Raw genomic sequence first — 23306 nt, forward strand, 5'->3', positions numbered from 1 at the left:
AAGGGAAGGTAAGGGTGTTGTACTCTAGGGTGATGCCAGTAAGGGTCTGTTGGTGTCACTGGAAAGGACAGATGAATACACAGAGAAGCATATGCGCCTGTCCAAGCCGTATTATTTGCAGGTGCTTGAGAGCAGGTGAGAATCCACCATGGTGATGATTGGATCAGAACTAGGTACATGCCTCTGATTTGCTGATTGTGAATGCCCCGCTGGTGGTGATCAGTATTTTCTTCGCTGTTTGTGCATATATTAGGTTTTTATGTGTATTGCTAAGTCCTTTTTTTTATTTCCTACATGAGATGGATATTATATATGCTGTATTGGAGAGGTTCTCTAGTGAAGAATGTGTATTGCAATAGCAAATGGCTAAAACACAGGCGGAAATGTATTACCTGATATAAATCTGTCGCACATGATATTGCTGCCGACCTGCTGGCATCTTGAGATAGTTGCGTCTTTGCATATGCCGACAATTATGGCTTTTTACAGCTGCGATTTGGAGGTGCAATTATGGCCAACCCAGCTTCAACCCAGCTGGTCTGTATTTATCAGGCATATTCAGTTAGCTACACAGTTTACCCCGAGTCGTCTGATTGCCGATCCCAACTAATTCAATTAGAAGGGATTACATCATGCATAAATTCCTGATGGGGAATTCCCTGGTAGCTTATGAAGCCCAAACATGAACATATATTTTATCAAAACCAATTCATATCCGTATTTCGTGTGAAAAATATTATGATCACGTGTGAAAGGTGAGTACAACAGATAGCAACAGGTTGGTCCAGATTCAGAGATATCAGAAATTTTTATGTAGCAACAAAAATGTGTCCAGAACCAAAACCTGTGTTGTGCACGGATTAGAGGGCGGTATAGCGTATAATTGCTGAGTGTATGCTGCTGCACTGCATTGTAAAAACATTGATGCGGTGTGAGCGTTACACTCCCATGCGCCCCGTAGTGCTTAGAAAAGGATAGCCAGGTGACAAAATCAGGACCCTAATGATGGTGTTGATCCTGATACCAAATGGCATTGCAGGACTAAATCACTCATCATGCGGTCCCGCATCTGTTTTGCACTGGATACACAGTATTTGCACTGAGATTATTCTGACAGTATTTACACTGAGATTATTCTGACATATATTCCGTGTGTACTCAACATTTACGATATATAAATGATAGTATAAGATTACGTGTGGTATAGGGAGTTCCATAATTGGTGTTATTGTTACAACTACATCAGCAATTAGGACCTAACCAACCCCCATTTACACTTTTTGGTAATTATCCTACTACCCAGTAGCCTACATAGAACTGTGTATGCGGACGGGGGATGGCGGCTGCTATCTAGGGTGTCCATTACATTTCTCTGTGGTGCGGACTGTTAGTCAGCCCGTTCAAAACTTATTTGCACCTAGTCAGCTTTATTATACGCTATACCGCCCTCTAATCCATGTACAACACAGGTTTTGGTTCTGGACACATTTTTGTTGCTACATACAAATGTCTGATATCTCTGAATCTGGACCAACCTGTTGCTCTCTATTGCACTCACCTTTCACACGTGATCATAATACTTTTCACACGGAATACGGATATGAATTGGTTTTGATAAAATATATGTTCAGCTTTGTGTTTAGTTTGTTTTGTAGCATTATATTTTAAAGATTAATTAAAGGTTATATTTTAATTATACTGTTCAATGAGTGCCCCCCAAAAAACGAGAGTTCTTTTTCTCTTCTGCTCGCAAGTGTTTATCAACAACTCTCAGGGGTGCACCTCCACATGAGACAATTGTCTATCCCTCATAGGGATATTCACGTTACATTATCGTGGTACATTTATTTGTTGGTTATTTCTAACCACAAACTTTGCTTATTGGACCTATGCTCTGGTTTCCTTTCCCCTCCCCCCTCCCTTTTCCCTCCCTTAAATCTAGTCCGTTTATGAAGCCCACAAGAAAACGGCACAATTGGGGGTTTACGTGCATGGAAAATCCATGGATTCTGCAGTTTACATGGAATAAGTGGGTTTCTGCGCAGTAATCCCCGAATTTGGGAGCTGGAAAAAAGCTATTTACACTAATTGTATAGCCTTTCCCCACGCCGTGGGGTAATTAGGCAATTAGCCAATTAAATATGCCTGTATAAGTGTCTTGGCATGCTGGTCATTTTTACTTTTTCTATTTAGTTTTGCTAACTCAATAACCAAGGATTTGTCACAGTATTCTCTGTGTCAGCAAAGCCTGTAGATGCATACACAAAAGACATATTAACACCTACTCAAAAACTAGTGGTATTTAAGGTACTAGTAACAATAAGCAAACACTTTCCCCTACAGGTTAAATGACAGCAAGGAAACAGGCATGCTTCTTAAGTGCTTTGCAGCACTGCCCCCTGCTGGCAGTGTATAAGAGTGCCACTAGCTTATTTTCAATTGCTATGAAAAATAATTTAATTGCTATTTGGTGGTTGACTTGTTGTACATACTGTACGTATAGAAATATGATGTTAGCATATTTGAATCTGACTAATGATTGCCCTAAAGATGTGTCCTCATATATCACTGCTACAGTCATGCCAGCACACATCCGTATCTGGAGCTATAGGGCCTTATTCAGGTTGGATCACAAATCACGTTCCAACCGGAATTTCTGCGTTCGCCCCACGGGTGCATGTGCCCGCATTTACTGCGGGTGACCCTCAGTAAACACGAACGCCCCTGCCCGATTGACAGGCAAAGGCGTTCACGGGGCGGCAACGCTCTGTTTCCAAGGCGGAGTCGGAGTATTGCGGGGGCGGTGGCGGCGTCATCAGGGTGGCTGCGTAATGTCACACACTCCGGTCAAAAAGATGGCAGCTCCCCTGGCTGCGCCGGCAGGAGGCTTCCCTAATTTCTGTGACCGCACACTAATTGCGTCGCAATCATAATTAGTGCGTGGTCGCAGATGGGGGCGGCGGTTAGCATGTTGGGTGGCCTTGCCCTGCGATGGGTGGCCCCCAGCCTGCGAGTCAAAGGATTGCAAATTCTGCTAAATAGCTGAATTTGCAATCCTTACTAAATAGGTTCCATAGTATGGAATTACTGCAAATGTCATATTGTGATATACTGTATGTGGTATGTGATATTAGGTGATATTGAATCCACCTACTACAGTACATTTATTGCATTGGTTCTCAAACTCTGTCCTCAGGAACCCACACAGTTCAAGTTTTCCACCTCACCCGTCCGATGCTCTGTGTGTCACCAACTGTCACATTTTAAAAATCCGCAGGAGACCTGGAAAACATGAACTGCGTGGGGTCCTGAGGACTGAGTTTGAGAACCTGTGATCTAATGACATGAATCCTCAGTTGCCATGAGATGAGTAAACTTCTGCAGTAAGCCCATAATGCAGCATTGCAGAGATCTCGCTGTGTTGCACTGTATTACAGGCACAAACACTGATCTAGACATTGGATAAAATACAGTATCTTTCTTATCACATTTTCCCCTCAGGACCATAATGTGCAGACACTGTATTTATTTTATACAGCTATTGGCATAGACTAAAAAAAAACATTTGCTACACTACGCTTTAATATTTAGGCAATGCTTCACTCTGGATTTGGCCAAAGCTACTGTAGAGAATGATATCAAATACGGTATTGCTTGTGGTGATTGTAAAGAAGAGCCATCATTTGCATAAAAAAGTGCATTAGCAGTTCATTAGGGTGCAGTAGTAAAGTGTTGTAGTAAAAATACCTTTAGATACATTGCATATTGATAATGACATTGGTAACTTTTATTATAAATGTCAGGTAATAAGTGAAATTCACACCACGGTGCCAGAGTCTTTTCTCTCTAGTGCACATGCACCATGTTTCCAAATATCAACTGTAAGATGGCACAAGCTGAGGAGGAAGCAGGATAAGATGGGGATGCACCCTCGCACCTCCCACTATGGATCTGACGAGTAGCTCCCTGCTGCGAAGGCAGGTGGCTACCCGCCATGTTTTTGGTCGCGGCGGCTGCATGTGACGTAACGCAGCCACCACGGCCCGACCTGCAAACGGTCCAGACACGCCTGCATTGTCCAAAGCGCCCCCCCCCCAAACTCCGACCACAATGCCGCCGACACGCCCTCCTCCCGCACCGCGACCACCTCTGCCTGTCAATAAGGCAGAGGCGATCGCACCAGTGAGATGTCTTTGCATCTCACTGTGTGCGCAAGTGCAGTGCAACTGCTGCGACTTCGCACACCTCACCGCGCTTCAGCCTGCGATCGCTACTGCTGCATCGACCAGGTCAGAATTAGGCCCATAATTCTACCCTTTTAGGTTCTTCAGATGGTGCTAGCCTGTTTTCTTCAATGGAGCAGCCCTGCGGAGAGGGATCGGTCCATCTCTTTATTTTCAGTATCACGCCACTTCTTATTGATCGCCGGGACAGGCTCTTATAGGAACCCATGTCCTGGTGACCGAGATTGGTATATTACCCTGAATAAACATTCCTTATTGCTGCGATGAGGATTCTTCTTATTCGGGGGCTGAGCGCAGAAATATGCCTATAAGTGAGGCATTGCTGTCACATTAAAAGTGATAGATCTATTCCTTTTCATGTGCCAAAGGCAGAGGCACTTTAAGAGAGGATAGGGCCCCTGTGCAGGCTCCGATTGGGCTGCCTTTTCTCCGGCGGTGTAGTACACTCTGACATTGTGCCAGAGTCTACTGCGCATGCGCAGGTCCCTGGGAACATGGGACCTGCGCTGTGTTTCTGGGGACATCTCCATTGTGCATGCGCGAGTCACTGGAAAATAGCTGTGGCAGCCATTTTCTGAGTTATTTTGCCGCCATGTAGCTAGCGCCGGGCCGACGAAGAGGTGAGTATAAGTAAATGGGTGCAGGGTGTGCGGTGTGTTGGCCCCCCTGGACCCATTATAGATACGCCAGTGGCCAAAGGGTAACCGGATGAGAGATCTACAGTGTCTAGGTAGACAGTCAATAGGTTGACACCAAATGGTCGATATGCATTAGGTCTACATGTACAAAAGGTCGACATGACATTGGTCGACATAAAAACATTTCTTCATGTTTTCCCAACATTTGCTTAATTTACTATCCATGTTGACGACCATTGGGAATAGTACCCTGTGGTGAACGCATTGGTACCGGGGCAAGCCACCATGCCGGAAGCGTGTCGAGCAGATGCATCTCTACTGGTGGTAGTTACATGTTACCAAACATACAAGATTTGACCCCAGAAACTGGAAAAAACTTGTGTCGACTATAGATGGATAGATGGAAGCCCAGAGCCGGCAGCTGCCGCAGCCAGGGACGGAGCTGCCCCTGCTGTGGTGAATGGGCCACAACACCTGCAGCTGCTGAAATCAATAGCTGCAGGTATCAGAACAGTCAGTGTTACTGTACAGACCGTTCCTACATTGCCCTGCATATTGGCGTGCTGTCTTTTAGATAGCAGCACCAATATAGACAGGGGCGCATATCTTCCCTGTCATTCAGCAAGCACCACCGCTGTAATACATGGGCTGAAGGAGGGACTCCTGGCGTGGTCTATTGAAAAGGGGGCGTAGCATTGTATGGATGACGCGATCGCGAGTCACACCTCCAATTTTCGTTACAGTGGGGGTATGGCCAGTGCTCTGTGAACTGCTGGCCATGCCCCCAGTCCCTCTGCCTCACTGGAGTAGACGCTGTGCGCATGCACACAGCATCTATTCACCTCTGCTCTGAACTGAGCAGAGCAGCGAGAGCTAAGTAGCCTCCCAACTGCCCCCCCACCGCAGCCCACGGGAGGCACTGCGGGACAGACCCCAAAAAACAGGACTGAAAATCAGGACAGTTGGGAGGTATGCCATTATAACAAGTGTTAGGAATTACCTATTGTACTAACATTTGCCATGGCAATCATTAAGATCATAAGACCATTTGATGCTATCTGTCATTTCACCCCTACTAATGACTTAGGGCAACATTTACTAAGCAGTGATAAGAGCGGAGAAGTGAGCCAGTGGAGAAGTGGCCCCATCAACCAATCAGCAGCTCTGTATCATTTTATAGCATGCAAATTATAGATGTTACGTCAGTGCTGATTGGTTGCCATGGGCAACTTCTCCACTGGCTCACTTCTCTGCACTTATCACTGCTTAGTAAACGTCCCCCATACTCTGATAACAGTCGTGACATTACTCACTGTTATGTCACACATTGAAATGTCATTGATCACGTTCACTATTGTTCCCTCTACACTTTGATTCAATCAGCGATGTCAACTATTGTGATATCATCAGCGATGTAACCAATTCTAAAGCTGCCAATCTCATAGGTCTTGCTACTCCTTGTCCTTTCAGTGGTTTCAATCACTGTGATGTCATCGGCAGTGTAGCATTTTTTTAAGTCTCCCATGTCATCAATTATTGTAAACGTCAATGATATACAAAGGTCTCCCGTGATTTATTGTTCTTTATCAATTGTGATGACAGTGTAAATACCAAATTGCTTTCTAACAAATATTTAAAATGCCCGCTCTAATATATATTGTAGACGCCTGCACATCTTATTACCATTTGCATGAATGTGCGCTATACATCGCAAAACACTGCATCCCATAAGAGAAAACAATACACCCACACATTGAGTTCCAAAGCTCATTGATGTATATATTTGTTATTAAAAGGATATGTATTCAATATATCACAATGTACGGTATACATATAGTTACATGGTTACAATTTATACAGTAAGCAGTTAATACATACAGTTACAGGCCAGCGATACAATTACCATATCTTTCTCATATAAATTCGTCCCTCCATATCACTCTTTCTCTCTCTGTAAATAAATACAGGAACTGGGCAGACAGCATCTCGAACAGCACCCAGGGAAGGACAGAGAGTCCTGTGTGTCTCTTCAGCAATGTGTTATCTAGTTTTGGGGCAGTGCCCACATCTAGTCTAACGGAGGGAACTTTCTCATTCATAATGAGTCACTGGTTTGTTCGTATGCTAAACAGGTTCAGCCTTGAAGACATCAAAAGGGGCTGGCCTGAGTTTCCTGTCCACCACCTGTTTGGAATGTCTGTTGTCCTAATAACAGTGACTTTAGCTTTCATACATTTCATCATAACTACTTGTTGCAATGTCCTACAACTTAATAACAAGTATCAAATGAATCTACACATTAATCTGGTTGCTTTAATACCAAATATGACAGGTCTATTTTGCTTCGTTCCAATAATACACATACATGACATTACTCCATTATATAATTTTAAATCATTATGATGTCTGGCGCTTGATATTATTATAATTATGTGCTGTATGAAATATGTGTCGAATCCATCTCTGTGGCATGTCCGTGTAAATGCGTATGTTACCATATATTGCTGTGCTCGCTGCGCGTATTTGCAAGCATAGCTACTTATAATGTGTGTAGTCTGTATGTTCTTTCTATGTAATATTTTTGACTTCGACAACCGTAATCATGACAAACATTGTGATATAATTGAGAGGGTTACTCTCTGCATTGTTGATGTCTGCCATGGTGATGTCACTTATTGTTATATGAACCATTATGTGATGTCATCAGCCATATCACTCTTTCTTTTATCTGGTATAATCAGCGATGTTATCCGTTCTGATGTCATCCATCATATTACCCATTATGACCTCACTGCCTGTGTCAGGCAATTTATGTCATAAGTAACCTGAAATATTTTGATGCCATCTGTGGTAATATCAATTGTGATGGCACCCACTTTGATGTAATTACTGGAATGTAGATGTGTAATGTCAGTTATTGTAATGTCATTAGTGATGTCAGTGAAAATGCCTTCTATCCTGATGGTTATGTGACTGTGGGGATGATGTGTCCAGCCGTGAAAAAAGTGGAGATATGACTAAGTGAAGAAGTTGCCCATAGCAACCGACTTCCATGTAGCAATTATCAAGTACATGCTATACAATACAATGATCGGTATAAACTGATTGGTTGGTATCCGGATGATAGACAGTGTCTAGTTAGACAGTCAATAGATAGACACCATATGTTAGACAGACATTAGGTTGACAGGGTCCAAAGGTGTCCAGGGTCAAAAGGTCGACATGAAAATTGTCGACAGTACAAAAGGACGAGAGGGTCAAAAGGTCGACATGAAATTTGTTGACATAAAAAAGGTAGACACAGTTTTATTTTAATTTTACATGTTTTGGGACTATTTCATACCTTCTCTGTCCATGTCGGCATAGAGTTGGTTCTAAACCTTGTGTCAAGCGTGGCGAGGGTATGCCTTTCTACAATTGGGGGACCCAGATGACAAAACTATCCACACAAACCACAAAAATGCAAAAAAATGGTGTCTACCTGTTTTGTGTCGACCATTTTCATGTCGACCTTTTGTACTGTCTACCTTTTCTGTGTCGACCGTTTGACCCTGTCGACCTTTTGTCCCTGTCGATCTAATGTCTGTCTAACATGTGGTGTCTATCTATTGACTGTCTAACTAGACACTGTCTATCTATCACCCCACACCAGATTGGTTAGAGGGGAGTGTATACTGGGATCTCTCCCCTTTCAGTTGGATCTCCTGCACAAAGCATAGGACTGGTGCAAGTCTTACTTACTGTACCTACTCACCTAGAACCTGCGGAAGGTCACAATTTTTCGAGGAGTACCCTGGGCTCTCAGAATAGTAGGCGGTCCTCCTGCATTCCTAGTGAGGGGGAGAACAATGCTGGTAATTGCAGACCGTTGTGAAGAGACAGGGACAAGATGATGCAATTGTTTCATAATTAGAGGGGCAGAGCCTATTGATACAAATAGTCCGGCCCCTGCTCCAATTGCTGCCACCCGCATCTCCTGGAGATGAGACTATAAAAGTAGGTAAGTATGTTGTAATTGGGGCTAGAGTACCATAGATGCGACTGACTCTCAGTACAGGTGGAAATCACTTTTATTTCCATATAAAGCCTCTGATCTTTTGTTATACAGGTTTTTGGGGTGCATTTTGTGATTGGAGATATAGCCATTCTTATTTATGCCCAGAGACACTGATGCATAGAGTTTCTATTGTTTTATGCGTTTATTTTATCTGTTTGCATTTTAAAAACGTATTGCTTTTATGGTGCAATTATTGGGTTAGTTCTGTCCTACATACTGGGCCTGATCTAGAACCGGAATAAAAAAAAATACGTCTGAACACTATCATTTCTGCAGCTGTATTTTGAGTTACATACTGTATATCCTGCGATGAACCAATTTGAAATATGTAGTGCATAAATATAGATGCAAAATAACACCAAGGGATGTACACAAATATGTGTACCAAGGTGACCCGTCAGTCAAGATTAGAGATGTGCACCGGACATTTTTCGGGTTTTGTGTTTTGGTTTTGGATTCGGTTCCGCGGCCGTGTTTTGGATTCGGACGCGTTTTGGCAAAACCTCCCTGAATTTTTTTTGTCGGATTCGGGTATTTTTTTTTCAAAAACCCCTCAAAAACAGCTTAAATCATAGAATTTGGGAGTAATTTTGATCCTATGGTATTATTAACCTCAATAACCACAATTTCCACTCATTTCCAGTCTATTCTGAATACCTCACACCTCACAATACTATTTTTAGTCCTAAAATTTGCACCGAGGTCGCTGGATGACTAAGCAAAGAGACCCAAGAGGGCGGCACAAACACCTGGCCCATCTAGGAGTGGCACTGCAGTGTCAGACAGGATGGCACTTAAAAAAATTGGCCCCAAACAGCACATGATGCAAAGAAAAGAGAAAAAGAGGTGCACTGTGGTCGCTGGACGGCTAAGCTAAGCGACACAAACACCTCAATATCACAGGAATTATTTGTTCTAATCAATGATATTATTGGTCCAAATCACTGGAAGAAAATGACAAAATCCCTGGAATTATTTGTTCTAATCAATGGTATTATTGGTCCAAATCACTGGAAGAAAATGACAAAATCACTGGAATTATTCGTTCTAATCAATGGTATTATTGGTCCAAATCACTGGAAGAAAATGACAAAATCACTGGAATTATTTGTTCTAATCAATGGTATTATTGGTTCAAATCACTGGAAGAAAATGACAAAATCACTGGAATTATTCGTAAACATTTGTAGAAAGTCGCTGCTTTCTGATTACAGAAATGCTCACATATTCCTGCGAATCCACAATCCCTTCCCGGAGGAAAAAGAAATTGAGAAACCGTTGTTTGAGAACGTTTGTTCTCTTTCCCTTACAAAGGAACAAACCACTTTCCAAGAAGACTGACGTTTTTGGGATTATGGAGACATAATGTTTTTGAATATAAATCCTAAAGCAGGTGGTGTATTAGAGCAAAAGAGTGCAAGAGACCAGCCATGCAGTTTTTGAAGTATTATGACAAAATGTTACTGTATTTCATAAGCACTCATTCCTAACTCTGCTAAGTACTGTTTGGTATACTGTATCTGGCTTCCATGAGGTAGTTGTCCATTATTTCAGCTTCCATTGACCTTTTTGAAAGTGGTAGAAGTTATCGATTTTTTTTTTTTCTTCCTATTTTTAATTTTCTCCTGCATAGCCCAGTAAAATGTTGCAATGTTAAGTATTGACTTGTGCCTTCTGGGGGTCCACTTCTTCACCAAACCCAGCCAAATCTCATCCTGATTCCTAACCCTCTGTTCCACGTTCTCTATGTACCCCATCTGTGTCACCCATGTCTGTCTACCCCTCCCCTTTAGATCGTAAGCTCTCACGAGCAGGGCCCTCTTCCCTCATGTGCTTATATACTGTTGGTCACCAAAATGCTGCACTGTAATACTATATATACTGCTCACAAAAATGCTGCACAGATATGGAATGGATACTTGCAGTGACACAGAGCTGCAAGATACAGCAATGGCCTACTGTACAACTATATACTGTTAGTCACCAAAATGCTGCACTGTAATACTATATATACTGCTCACAAAAATGCCGCACAGATATGGAATGGATACTTGCAGTGACACAGAGCTGCAAGATACAGCAATGGCCTACTGTACTGTACTACTATAATTATTATATACTGGTGGTCCCCAGTCCCCACAATGCAGCACACTGATCAGATATTTGCAGCAAAGTGAGCACAGATATGGAGCGTTTTCAGGCAGAGAACGTAGATATTTTCAGCACACTGAGCACAGATTATTTGCAGCACACTGAGCACAGATATTTGCAGCACACTGAGCACAGATTACGGAGCTTTTCAGGTAGAGAACGCTGCCACGTCCTCTCCGTTCAATCTCCAATGCACGAGTGAAAATGGCGGCGACGCGCGGCTCCTTATATAGAATACGAATCTCGCGAGAATCCGACAGTGAGATGATGACGTTCGGGCGCATTCTGGTTAACCGAGCAAGGCGGGAAGATCCGAAGCTGTGTAAAATAGGTGAAGTTCGGGGGAGGGGGGAGGGGGGGGGGGGTTCGGATCCCGAGGAACCGAACCCGCTCATCTCTAGTCAAGATCATGTGCTTTTTTGAGAGGCGTGGTTGACCTGCATCTCCGAGCATTTGAACTTACACAGAACACCCCTAACACACCTCTCCAGGTGCAAGGGCCTAAATCTAAGACGTGACCAGGGCAAAACACATCTGTAAATTGTCTAAGCCTGTGTATTACCGGATGTAGGTTCCCTGAATGTAAACTTTTATTATTATTATTATTATTACATTATAAATGTCTTCTAACATAACATTTTTATTTTATGCAGTTCTTAGTGTGGGTGAAGGAGGATTTTGGGAAGGAAATGCCAGAGGTCGCACCGGCTGGTTCCCTTCAGACTGCGTGGAGGAAATTGCCACAAAACCCCAGGAAGGAAAACAAGGTAACGTGCAGTTGTTATTGGCATAATCACATTTTATTCCCCCCCCCACCCCATTGTTAAAGAAAAGTTAAGAATTTGCACGTGTTGTAGGTGCACGGCCAAAAAGGGTCCTCACTAAATGGGCATGACTTTGTTGTAAGGGGTGTGGCATTGCAGGAAAGGACTACCTTATACCCCAGTTTTGCAACCTGCACGCCCAGAAATCGGCCACCACACGAAAAAATAATCGTAATTCATGCTCCTTCCATTATTTGTAATTTTTCCTCCTTCTAGTAATGCCCCTTACAGCAAATTATAGATCATTTTGAGTACAGTTTTACAGTTTTAAAATGAGACCTCAACCTCTGTCTTGGGCATTTGCTGTAAAAATGGATAAGTTCGAAAATGCTTTTAAAAATGTTCTTGATGCCAGCAGCACAGAGTAATGATGATATATATATATATATATATATATATATATACAAACGAGAAAGGAAGAGCGGCGCTCAGCGTCTTAATGAAAAAATTGAAAAAGTGTATTCACATCACCAACGTTTCGGGACGCGCAGGTCCCTTTGTCAAGGTGTACAACAGTGTATATGGAATAAAATTATACCTTTATAGTGGAGAAGATCACCAGAGTGAGCGTGCATGGCGCGGCGTCCGTCCTCGATGTCCGGCGCAATCCGCTGACGTCATCGGCAAGCGGCCGCCCGGTGTCATAGAAACCAGGCACACAACTATGCCGCTGTCGAAAAGAGTGAAAGTAGCGGTGATAGGGTTACGTGACACCATTACCGTAAATTTTTTCATTAAGACGCTGAGTGCCGCTCTTCCTTTCTCGTTTGTTTATTCACTACTACTGAGAGGGCACCAACGCACTTTGAATATTGACAACGGAGTGCCGGTCCATATCCATTCTTTGTATATATATATATATATATATATATATGAAATGGAGGATATAGGTCACTGCGTTCGCTGTCTATAAAATATTCACCAATTCAAACTGCAGAACAAACATCTCTGTGTTGATGCTTCTGTGCTACACAAAATGTAATTCACATTACACAGACTGCGCAGCCTTGTTGCTTAAATAAAGATCCGTCTTTTGCCTGGGATATTAATAGATAAAGGGACACTTGCAGAAAGGAGTGATGCAGAGGAGGACACTTTTACCAGTACCAAAAAGCTCTATGCTTGGGGGGGGGGGAATGAGCAAGGGTAAATGTAGTCACGCCCCTAAAACAAATAGCACAACTAAAATATGCAATCTATTGAGCATCAAGGGACAGACAGCATCACCGGCCCCTTCCCATGTCATATATCTAATTTTGTCCATCAAATAAGCAGCATACGGTATATGCATACACTGTATCTCTGGTACAGGGTACATTCTTTAATACTTTAGGGCAAGCAATTGTATGCATCCACATCAAATTGGTTTTCTCTAGCTAACAATTAAGTTTGATCTTTCTTTATTTTACTTACAATATATGTCCAGATTGCTCGCCCGTGCACCACATATCACCTAAAGCCTCCCATACATCATGTATGGTGGTGCACCACATAGCACTTATCACCTAAAGCCTCCCATACATCATGTATGGTGGTGCACCACATAGCACTTATCACCTAAAGCCCATACATCATGTATGGTGGTGCAGGTGCGAGAAATATGGGCATATAATTGTACATAGACTTGTCCAAAAATTGCGTGAAGGCCAGCTGACGCAATAATAAATCTAATAGTAAGTTACTCGGTGTATGACGGTTCCGGTATGAATGGTCGACCATGTTATGGTCGACAGTCATTAGGTCGACCACTATTGGTCGACATTGACATGGTCGACATTGACACATGGTCGACACATGAAAATGGTCGACACATGAAAGGTCGACACATGAAAAGGTCGACATGAATTCTTTAACTTTTTTTGGTGTCGTTTTTTGCGTAAAGTGACTGGGAACCCCAATTAGTGCACCGCGTCCCCTCACATGGCTCGCTTCGTTCGCCATGCTTCGGGCATGGTGCCTTCGCTTCGCTCGGCACAGATTACCGTTCCAATCGTAGTCCACGTGGATCGTAAAGTATGGAAAAGTTCCCCAAAAGAAAAAAAAGTTAAACTCATGTCGACCTTTTTCATGTGTCGACCATTTTCACCAATAGTGGTCGACCTAATGACTGTCAATCATAACATGGTCGACCATGTGAACGGATACCATGTATGACACACCTAGTAACTTACTATTATATTTATTACAGCGTCAGTTGGCCTTCACACAATTTTATGTACAATTACATTGTTATACTGTATGCACAGAATCCTCATCCCTGCACCACCTAAAGCTGGCCTGCCCATGATAATAACTTAGAGTCAAGCGCAGTTCAGTAGGTAGGTAAGACTAGATAATGGTCCTGGGCTGGCCTGGCCTGGGTGGGGCCGCTGCAGCTGCTCAGCCTCAGCTTCTCTCCAGAGTCCAAGTGGAGACACAGGCACTGGCATGGTAGGTAGATGGTCCTGGCCTAGGGGCTGGGGCCGCTGCAGATGCTCAGCCAGCCTCTCTCCACACACACCAGCACCACACGACGCTGAAATGAAGATGGAGAGAGACTGACTCACTACTCACTGCCCACGGCGCTTGCTGTGGGTATGTGACTGAGTCACATGTCACACACACACAAATGGTATGGAGCTCCGCGTGGCCCGCAACTGCATATTATACACAGATTGACTAAGAGAGTCAATCTGTGTTTAGCAGTCAGTGACAGGCCAGGCGGCGGTAATCGCGGAACCGGACCACCACCGCAGCAGCAGCTCAGCCTGCCCTGACAGCCTCCGTCTCTCCTCTCTCGGTCTACACGCTACACCACTTGCCGGCGTACCCGCATGCTCCCTCATGCTCCGGTCAGGATACCGACGCCAGAGTCCCGACCACTGACAATGCCGGCTAACAGGTGCTATTCCCACTCGTGGGTGTACACGACACTAATAGAGTGTGAATAGAACCTGTGGCGAGTGCAGCAAGCCACCGAGCCTGCAGTGTGGTGAGCACAAGGGTTTAGTTGCGCTTGCCCCCATGCCGGCATTCTGGCGGCCAGGATCTGGGCTGGTCCGGCCACGCAGAGAGACCGTGGCTGGCCAAGCACTCTGCTTGGCTGCCCGGCTCCCAGTGACAGGGGCTGGCCGAGCAGCTCCACCTCCTGGTGCTCTGCTCGGCCGCTTAGCATCAGGGCTGCCAAGAGAAATCCTGGGCCCCGATACAACAACTTCCTGTGCCCCCCCTGGAGGGTGTGTGACCAGAGCATGCTGGGGGCATGGCCACACCTCTTTGGGGGATGTGTCTAGCATATGAGAAGCACCCACTCACATGGCATGCCTCCCATCCAGGGCAGTAGAGAGCCTGGCTGGGCCCAGGTACTTTTCAGGAGGCATGGCCTAATCACAGGAGGCCTGGACCTGGGCCCCTCCACAGACCTCGGCCCAGGTAATTTGTACCCTCCCACCCCCTCTCTCGGCGCCACTGCTTGGCATACAGAGACCTGGGGGCGTGCTGCAAGGCCAGGCTCCCATTACTTGTGAAATGCCCCTGTGAGCTGTGACCACACCCCCAGTCTGTCCCTGGGCAGATGTAATGTGTAGAAAGATTTAGATTTGGGAGGGGTGTGTCCATACTGAAATCTCAATTGCAGTGTAAGAATAAAGCTGTCCATCATTTTTTGGCTACATGCAAAAGCTGCCAATTAGGGAAGCCAATCCTGGGCCATTTTTTCAATCCCGGGTATCGGGATTGAAAAATGGCCAATCCCGGGATTCCTGGGATTGGCATTTTGCTATGTGACCGCCCCCTTGCCCCACCCCGCCCGCCCCGCACACATAACTCACTATATACTGGGGGCGGGCGAGTGGGGAACATCCTCTGATCGCTGCTGGCGGCTCCCTGCAACGGCTGACGACGCAGCGTGACCTCTCACGCTGCACTGAGGAGCCGGAACAAGGAAGCCGGGCAGCGTCTGAGCGTCCTGTGGACGCTCAATGCTGATCCCTCAATCACCGGGATTGGAGCTTCCAATCCCGGGATTGAATCCCGGCCATTTTTGGCCCTAAATCCCAGGATTCCGCCGATCCCGGGATTGGCCACCATACTGCCAATATATACTCTGCATGCAATGTGTATATATATATATATATCTTAAAGAGATGTGCACCGGAAATTTTTCGGGTTTTGTGTTTTGGTTTTAGATTCGGTTCCGCGGCCGTGTTTGGATTCGGACGCGTTGGCAAAACCTCCCTGAAAATTTTTTGTTGGATTCGGGTGTGTTCTGGATTTGGGTGTTTTTTTTCAAAAACCCCTCAAAAACAGCTTAAATCATAGAATTTGGGGGTAATTTTGATCCTATAGTACAGGGGTGGGGAACCTTTGGCCCTCCAGCTGATGTTGAACTACACATACCAGCATGCCTCGCTACAGTTTTGCTATTTGGTCATGCTAAAACTGTTGCAGGGCATGCTGGGATGTGTAGTTTAACAACAGCTGGAGGGCCGAAGGTTCCCTATCCCTGCTATAGTATTATTAACCTCAATAACCATAATTTCCACTCATTTCCAGTCTATTCTGAACACCTCACAATATTATTTTTAGTCCTAAAATTTGCACCGAGGTCGCTGGGTGACTAAGCTAAGCGACCCAAGTGCGCGGCACAAACACCTGGCCCATCTAGGAGTGGCACTGCAGTGTCAGACAGGATGGCACTTAAAAAAATTGGCCCCAAACATCACATGATGCAAAGATAAATAAAAAAGAAAAGTGGTGCAAGATGGAATTGTCCTTGGGCCCTCCCACCCACCCTTATGTTGTATAAACAGGACATGCACACTTTAACAAACCCATCATTTCAGCCATAGGGTCTGCCACACGACTGTGGCTGAAATGACTGGTTGGTTTGGGCCCCCACCAAAAAAAGAAGCAATCAATCTCTCCTTGCTCAAACTGGCTCTACAGAGGCAAGATGTCCACCTCATCATTATCCTCCGATTCCTCACCCCTTTCACTGTGTACATCCCCCTCCTCACAGAGTATTAATTCGTCCCCACTGGAATCCACCATCTCAGGTCCCTGTGTACTTTCTGGAGGCAATTGATGGTGAAGGTCTCCACGGAGGAATTGATTATAATTCATTTTGATGAACCTCATCTTCTCCACATTTTGTGGAAGTAACCTCGTACGCCGATCGCTGACAAGGTGACCGGCTGCACTAAACACTCTTTCAGAGTACACACTGGAGGGGGGGCAACTTAGGTAAAATAAAGCCTGTTTGTGCAAGGGCCTACAAATTGCCTCTTTTTCCTGCCAGTATACGTACGGACTGTCTGACGTGCCTACTTGGATGCGGTCACTCATATAATCCTCCACCATTCTTTCAATGGTGACAGAATCATACGCAGTGACAGTAGACGACATGTCAGTAATCGTTGGCAGGTCCTTCAGTCCGGACCAGATGTCAGCACTCACTCCAGACTACCCTGCATCACCGCCAGCGGGTGGGCTCGGAATTCTTAGCCTTTTCCGCACAGCCCCAGTTGCGGGAGAATGTGATGGAGGAGCTGTTGACGGGTCACGTTCCGCTTGAGTTGACAAGTGTCTCACCAGCAGGTCTTTGAACATGTGCAGACTTGTGTCTGCCGGAAAGAGAGATACAACGTAGGCTTTAAACCTAGGATCGAGCACGGTGGCCAAAATGTAGTGCTCTGATTTCAACAGATTGACCACCCGTGAATCCTGGTTAAGCGAATTAAGGGCTCCATCAACAAGTCCCACATGCCTAGTGGAATCGCTCCGTTTTTAGCTCCTCCTTCAATCTCTCCAGCTGCTTCTGCAAAAGCCTGATGAGGGGAATGACCTGACTCAGGCTGGCAGTGTCTGAACTGACTTCACGTGTGGCAAGTTCAAAGGGTTGCAGAACCTTGCACAACGTTGAAATCATTCTCCACTGCGCTTGAGTCAGGTGCATTCCCCCACCTTTGCCTATATCGTAGGCAGATGTATAGGCTTGAATGGCCTTTTGCTGCTCCTTCCTCCTCTGAAGCATATAGAGGGTTGAATTCCACCTCGTTACCACCTCTTGCTTCAGATGATGGCGGGGCAGGTTCAGGAGTGTTTGCTGGTGCTCCAGTCTTCGGCACGCAGTGGCTAAATGCCGAAAGTGGCCCGCAATTCTTCGGGACACCGACAGCATCTCTTGCACGCCCCTGTCGTTTTTAAAAAAAATCTGCACCACCAAATTCAATGTATTTGCAAAACATGGGATGTGCTGGAATTTGCCCACATGTAATGCACGCACTATATTGATGGCATTGTCCGATGTCACAAATCCCCAGGAGAGTCCAATTGGGGTAAGCCATTCTGCGATGATGTTCCTCAGTTTCCGTAAGAGGTTGTCAGCTGTGTGCCTCTTATGGAAAGTGTTGATATAAAGCGTAGCCTGCCTAGGAACGAGTTGGCGTTTGCAAGATGCTGCTATTGGTGCCGCCGCTGCTGTTCTTGCTGCGGGAGGCAATACATCTACCCAGTGGGCTTCACAGTAATGTAGTCCTGAGTCTGCCCTGCTCCACTTGTCCACATGTCCATGATTAAGTGGACATTGGGTACAACTGCATTTTTTAGGACACTGGTGAGTCTTTTTCTGACGTCTGTGTACATTCTCGGTATCGCCTGCCTAGAGAAGTGGAACCTAGATGGTATTTGGTACCGGGTACACAATACCTCAAGTAATTCTCTAAGTCCCTGTGAACTAACGGAGGATACCGGACACACGTTTAACACCAACACAGCTGCCAAGGCCTGAGTTATCCGCTTTGCAGCAGGATGACTGCTGTGATATTTCATCTTCCTCGCAAAGAACTGTTGGACAGTCAATTGCTTACTGGAAGTAGTACAAGTGGTCTTCCGACTTCCCCTCTGGGATGACGATCGACTCCCAGCAGCAACAACAGCAGCGCCAGCATCAGTAGGCGTTACACTCAAGGATGCATTGGAGGAATCCCAGTCAGGAGAGGACTCGTCAGACTTGCCAGTGACATGGCCTGCAGGACTATTGGCGTTCCTGTCTAAGGAGGAAAATGACACTGAGGAAGTTGGTGGTGTGGTTTGCAGGAGCTTGGTTACAAGAGGAAGGGATTTAGTTGTCAGTGGACTGCTTCCGCTGTCACCCAAAGTTTTTGAACTTGTCAATGACTTCTGATGAATGCGCTCCAGGTGACGTATAAGGGAGGATGTTCCTAGGTGGTTAACGTCCTTACCCCTACTTATTACAGCAGGCCTGGCCAACCTGTGGCTCTCCAGATGTTGTGAAACTACACATCCCAGCATGCCCTGCCATAGTTTTAGCATTCCCTAATAGCAAAACTGTGGCAAGGCATGATGGGACTTGTAGTTGTACAACAGCTGGAGAGCCACAGGTTGGCCAGGCCTGTATTACAGCTTGACAAAGGCAACACACGGCTTGACACCTGTTGTCCGCATTTCTGTTAAAATAATTTCACACCGAAGAGATGATTTTTTTTGTAATTTGACCAGGCATGTCAATGGCCATATTCATCCCACGGACAACAGGTGTCTCCCCGGGTGCCTGACTTAAACAAACCACCTCACCATCAGAATCCTCCTTGTCAATTTCCTCCTCAGCGCCAGCAACACCCATATCCTCATCCTGGTGTACTTCAACAGTGACATCTTCAATTTGACTATCAGGAACTGGACTGTGGGTGCTCCTTCCAGCACTTGCAGGGGGCGTGCAAATGGTGGAAGGCGCCACCTCTTCCCGTCCAGTGTTGGGAAGGTCAGGCATCGCAACCGACACAATTGGACTCTCCTTGGGGATTTGTGATTTCGAAGAACGCACAGTTCTTTGCTGTGCTTTTGCCAGCTTAAGTCTTTTCATTTTTCTAGCGGGAGGATGAGTGTTTCCATCCTCATGTGAAGCTGAACCACAAGCCATGAACATAGGCCAGGGCCTCAGCCGTTCCTTGCCACTCCGTGTTGTAAATGGCATATTGGCAAGTTTACGCTTCTCCTCAGACGCTTTTAATTTAGATTTTTGGGTCATTTTACTGAACTTTAGTTTTTTGGATTTTACATGCTCTCTACTATGACATTGGGCATCGGCCTTGGTAGACGACGTTGATGGCATTTCATCATCTCGGCCATGACTAGTGGCAGCAGCTTCAGCACGAGGTGGAAGTGGATCTTGATCTTTCCCTATTTTACCCTCCACATTTTTGTTCTCCATTTTTTAATGTGTGGAGTTATATGCCAGTAATATATCAATAGCAATGGCCTACTGTACTGAACTATATGTATACTGCTGGTCACCAAAATGCTGCACTGTCCTACTATATACTGCTCACAATAATGCAGCACAGATATGGATAGTATACTTGACACAGAGCTGCAAGATACAGCAATGGCCTACTGTACTGTACTACTATAATTATATACTGGTGGTTCCCACAATGCAGCACACTGAGCACAGATATTTGCAGCACACTGAGCACAGATATGGACAGTTTTCAGGCAGAGAACGTAGATATTTTCAGCACACTGAGCACAGATATTTGCAGCACACTGAGCACAGATACAGAGCTTTTCAGGGAGAGAACGCAGCCACGTCCTTTCCGTTCAATCTCCAATGCACGAGTGAAAATGGCGGCGACGTGCGGCTCTTTATATAGAATACGAATCTCGCGAGAATCCGACAGCGGGATGATGACGTTCGGGCGCGTTCGGGTTAACCGAGCAAGGCGGGAAGATCTGAGGCTGCCTCGGACCCGTGTAAAATAGGGGTTCGGATCTCGACGAACCGAACCCGCTCATCTCTAATTTCTCTAACGTCCTTGAGGATGCTGGGACTCCGTAAGGACCATGGGGAATAGACGGGCTCCGCAGGAGATAGGGCACTTTAAGAAAGCTTTGGATTCTGGGTGTGCACTGGCTCCTCCCTCTATGCCCCTCCTCCAGACCCCAGTTTTACACTGTGCCCAGAGTGAGATGGGTGCACTGCAGGGAGCTCCCTGAGTTCTCTGCCTAGAAAGCATTTTTGTTTGTTTTTTTTTCTACATTTTTACAGGGAGCACTGCTGGCAACAGGCTCCCTGCATCGAGGGACTGAGGAGAGAGGGGCAGACCTTCTTGTCTAAGATAGGCTCTGCTTCCTCGGCTACTGGACACCATTAGCTCCAGAGGGGGTGAACACAGGTTCTTACTGGGCGTCCACCCCCAGAGCCGCGCCGCCGTTCTCCTCACAGAGCCAGAAGAAACGAAGTCAGAAGACGTCTCAGGCGGCAGAATCCTTCAGAGCTTCACTGAGGTAACGCACAGCACCGCTGCTGTGTGTCATTGCTCCCATACACCTCACATACTCCGGTCACTGTAAGGGTGCAGGGGCCTGGGGGGGGGGGGCGCCCTGGGCAGCAATATAACACCTCTCTTATGGCAAAAAGTATATATAAATGTACAGGTGGGCACTGTACATGTATATAAAAGAGCCCCCGCCATATTTTAGTAAGTTTGAGCGGGACAGAAGCCCGCCGCCGAGGGGGCGGGGCTTCTCCCTCAGCACTCACCAGCACCATTTTCTCTCCACAGCACCGCTGAGAGGAAGCTCCCCGGACTCTCCCCTACTTGACACACGGTGAAGAGGGTTTTAAAGTAGAGGGGGGGGGCACATATTTGGCGATTATACATTATAGCAGCGCTACTAGGTAAACATTCTGTGTTTTTTCCTGGGTTATATAGCGCTTGGGTGTGTGCTGGCATTCTCTCTCTCTGTGTCTCCAAAGGGCCTAGGGGGGAACCTGTCTTCAGATAAGAGATTCCCTGTGTGTGTGGAGTGTGTCGGTACGTGTATGTCGACATGTCTGCGGTAAAAGGCTCTCCTAAGGAAGAGATGGAGCAAATCTGTGTGGGTGCGTGGTGTCTCCGTCGACAACGCCGACACCTGATTGGATATGTGAAATTAAGTGCTAAGATGAACTTATTACAAAAGATTAGAGAACAGACAGGGAATCTACCCATGTCTGCTCCTATGTCACAGAGACCTTCAGAGTCTCACAACGCTCACTATCCAAAATAATAGACACTGTTATCGACACGGAGTCTGACTCCAGTGTCGACTACGTTAATGCAAAGTACAGCCAAGACTGGCAGAAAAGTATTCAATATATGATTATTGTAATAAAAGATGTTTTGCATATCACTGATGACTCATCTGTCCCTGACACCAGGGTACACATGTTTAAGGGGAAGAAAGCTGAGGTAAATTTCCCTCCTCTCATGAGGGAAAAGAGCGGGAATCTCCAGACAAGAAGCTGCAGCTTCCCAATAAGAATTCTCAGGGAGTATCCTTTCCCTAATGGGGCCAGGATAAATACACAAGATCCGGCGCTATTTGTTGTAATAAGCACGCCTGCTGCTATGTCCAAAAGGCTAGGGCCCTCATTCCGAGTTGATCGCTAGCAAGGCGATTTTAGCAGAGTTACACACGCTAAGCCGCCGCCTACTGGGAGTGAATCTTAGCTTCTTAAAATTGCGACCGATGTATTCGCAATATTGCGATTACTAACTACTTAGCAGTTTCAGAGTAGCTTCAGACTTACTCTGCCTGTGCGATCAGTTCAGTGCTTGTCGTTCCTGTTTTGACGTCACAAACACACCCAGCGTTCGCCCAGACACTCCCCCGTTTCCCCGGCCACTCCTGCGTTTTTTCCGGAAACGGTAGCGTTTTTTCCCGCATGCCCATAAAACGGCCTGTTTCCGCCCAGTAACACCCATTTCCTGTCAATCACATTACGATCGCCGGAGCGATGAAAAAGCCGTGAGTAAAAATACTATCTCCATTGTAAAATTACTTGGCGCAGTCGCAGTGCGAATATTGCGCATGCGTACTAAGCGGAATTTCACTGCGATGCGATGAAAAATACCGAGCGATCAACTCGGAATGAGGGCCTAGGTTCACAGCCTGAACAACGACATACAAAAAATACAAGGACAGCGCTGGCACAGTCACATTAAAATAATGCTTTTAATAACCTATATAAAAAATTCAAGTACACACAGTGGCGGATTTAGGGGGGGGGCACCAAGGCACGTGCCCCCCCTGTCATTTTTAGTGCAGACTGACATGCGGACGAGCGTCCGCATGTCAGTCTGCGGTCTCGTTTCGTCCCCTGCTGTTAGGAGGGACACGGAGGGCACAGTGCGCGCCTCTCATGTGTCCCTCCTGGGTCTCCGGCGGCCGCTGGTCTCATAAAGGAAGTGCCGTTCGTGAGCACTTCCTTTATTACAGTGACCCGCGGCCGCCGGAGACACAGGAGGGACACAGGGAGGCGTGCACTGTGCCCTCCGTGTCCCTCCTAACAGCAGGGGAGCGGGGGGAGCAGCGGCGGCGGCGGAGGAAGGGGGGGGGGGGGGGA

At 46.0% G+C, this 23306-nt stretch overlaps 1 protein-coding gene across 3 annotated transcripts in view; it reads left to right on the forward strand.

Annotated features, from left to right (window-relative positions):
• Window positions 1-23306, forward strand: part of SHANK1 (SH3 and multiple ankyrin repeat domains 1) — a 994257-nt gene that overhangs the window by 572506 nt on the left and 398445 nt on the right. For all 3 annotated transcript variants that reach the window (XM_063942588.1, XM_063942586.1, XM_063942587.1), the window contains one exon: window positions 11744-11857. In XM_063942588.1, the coding sequence (XP_063798658.1) occupies window positions 11744-11857 (114 nt within the window). The remainder of the gene's footprint in view (window positions 1-11743; window positions 11858-23306) is intronic.

Source organism: Pseudophryne corroboree, chromosome 10, assembly GCF_028390025.1.
Source record: "Pseudophryne corroboree isolate aPseCor3 chromosome 10, aPseCor3.hap2, whole genome shotgun sequence".
Classification (NCBI taxonomy): Eukaryota; Metazoa; Chordata; class Amphibia; order Anura; family Myobatrachidae; genus Pseudophryne; species Pseudophryne corroboree.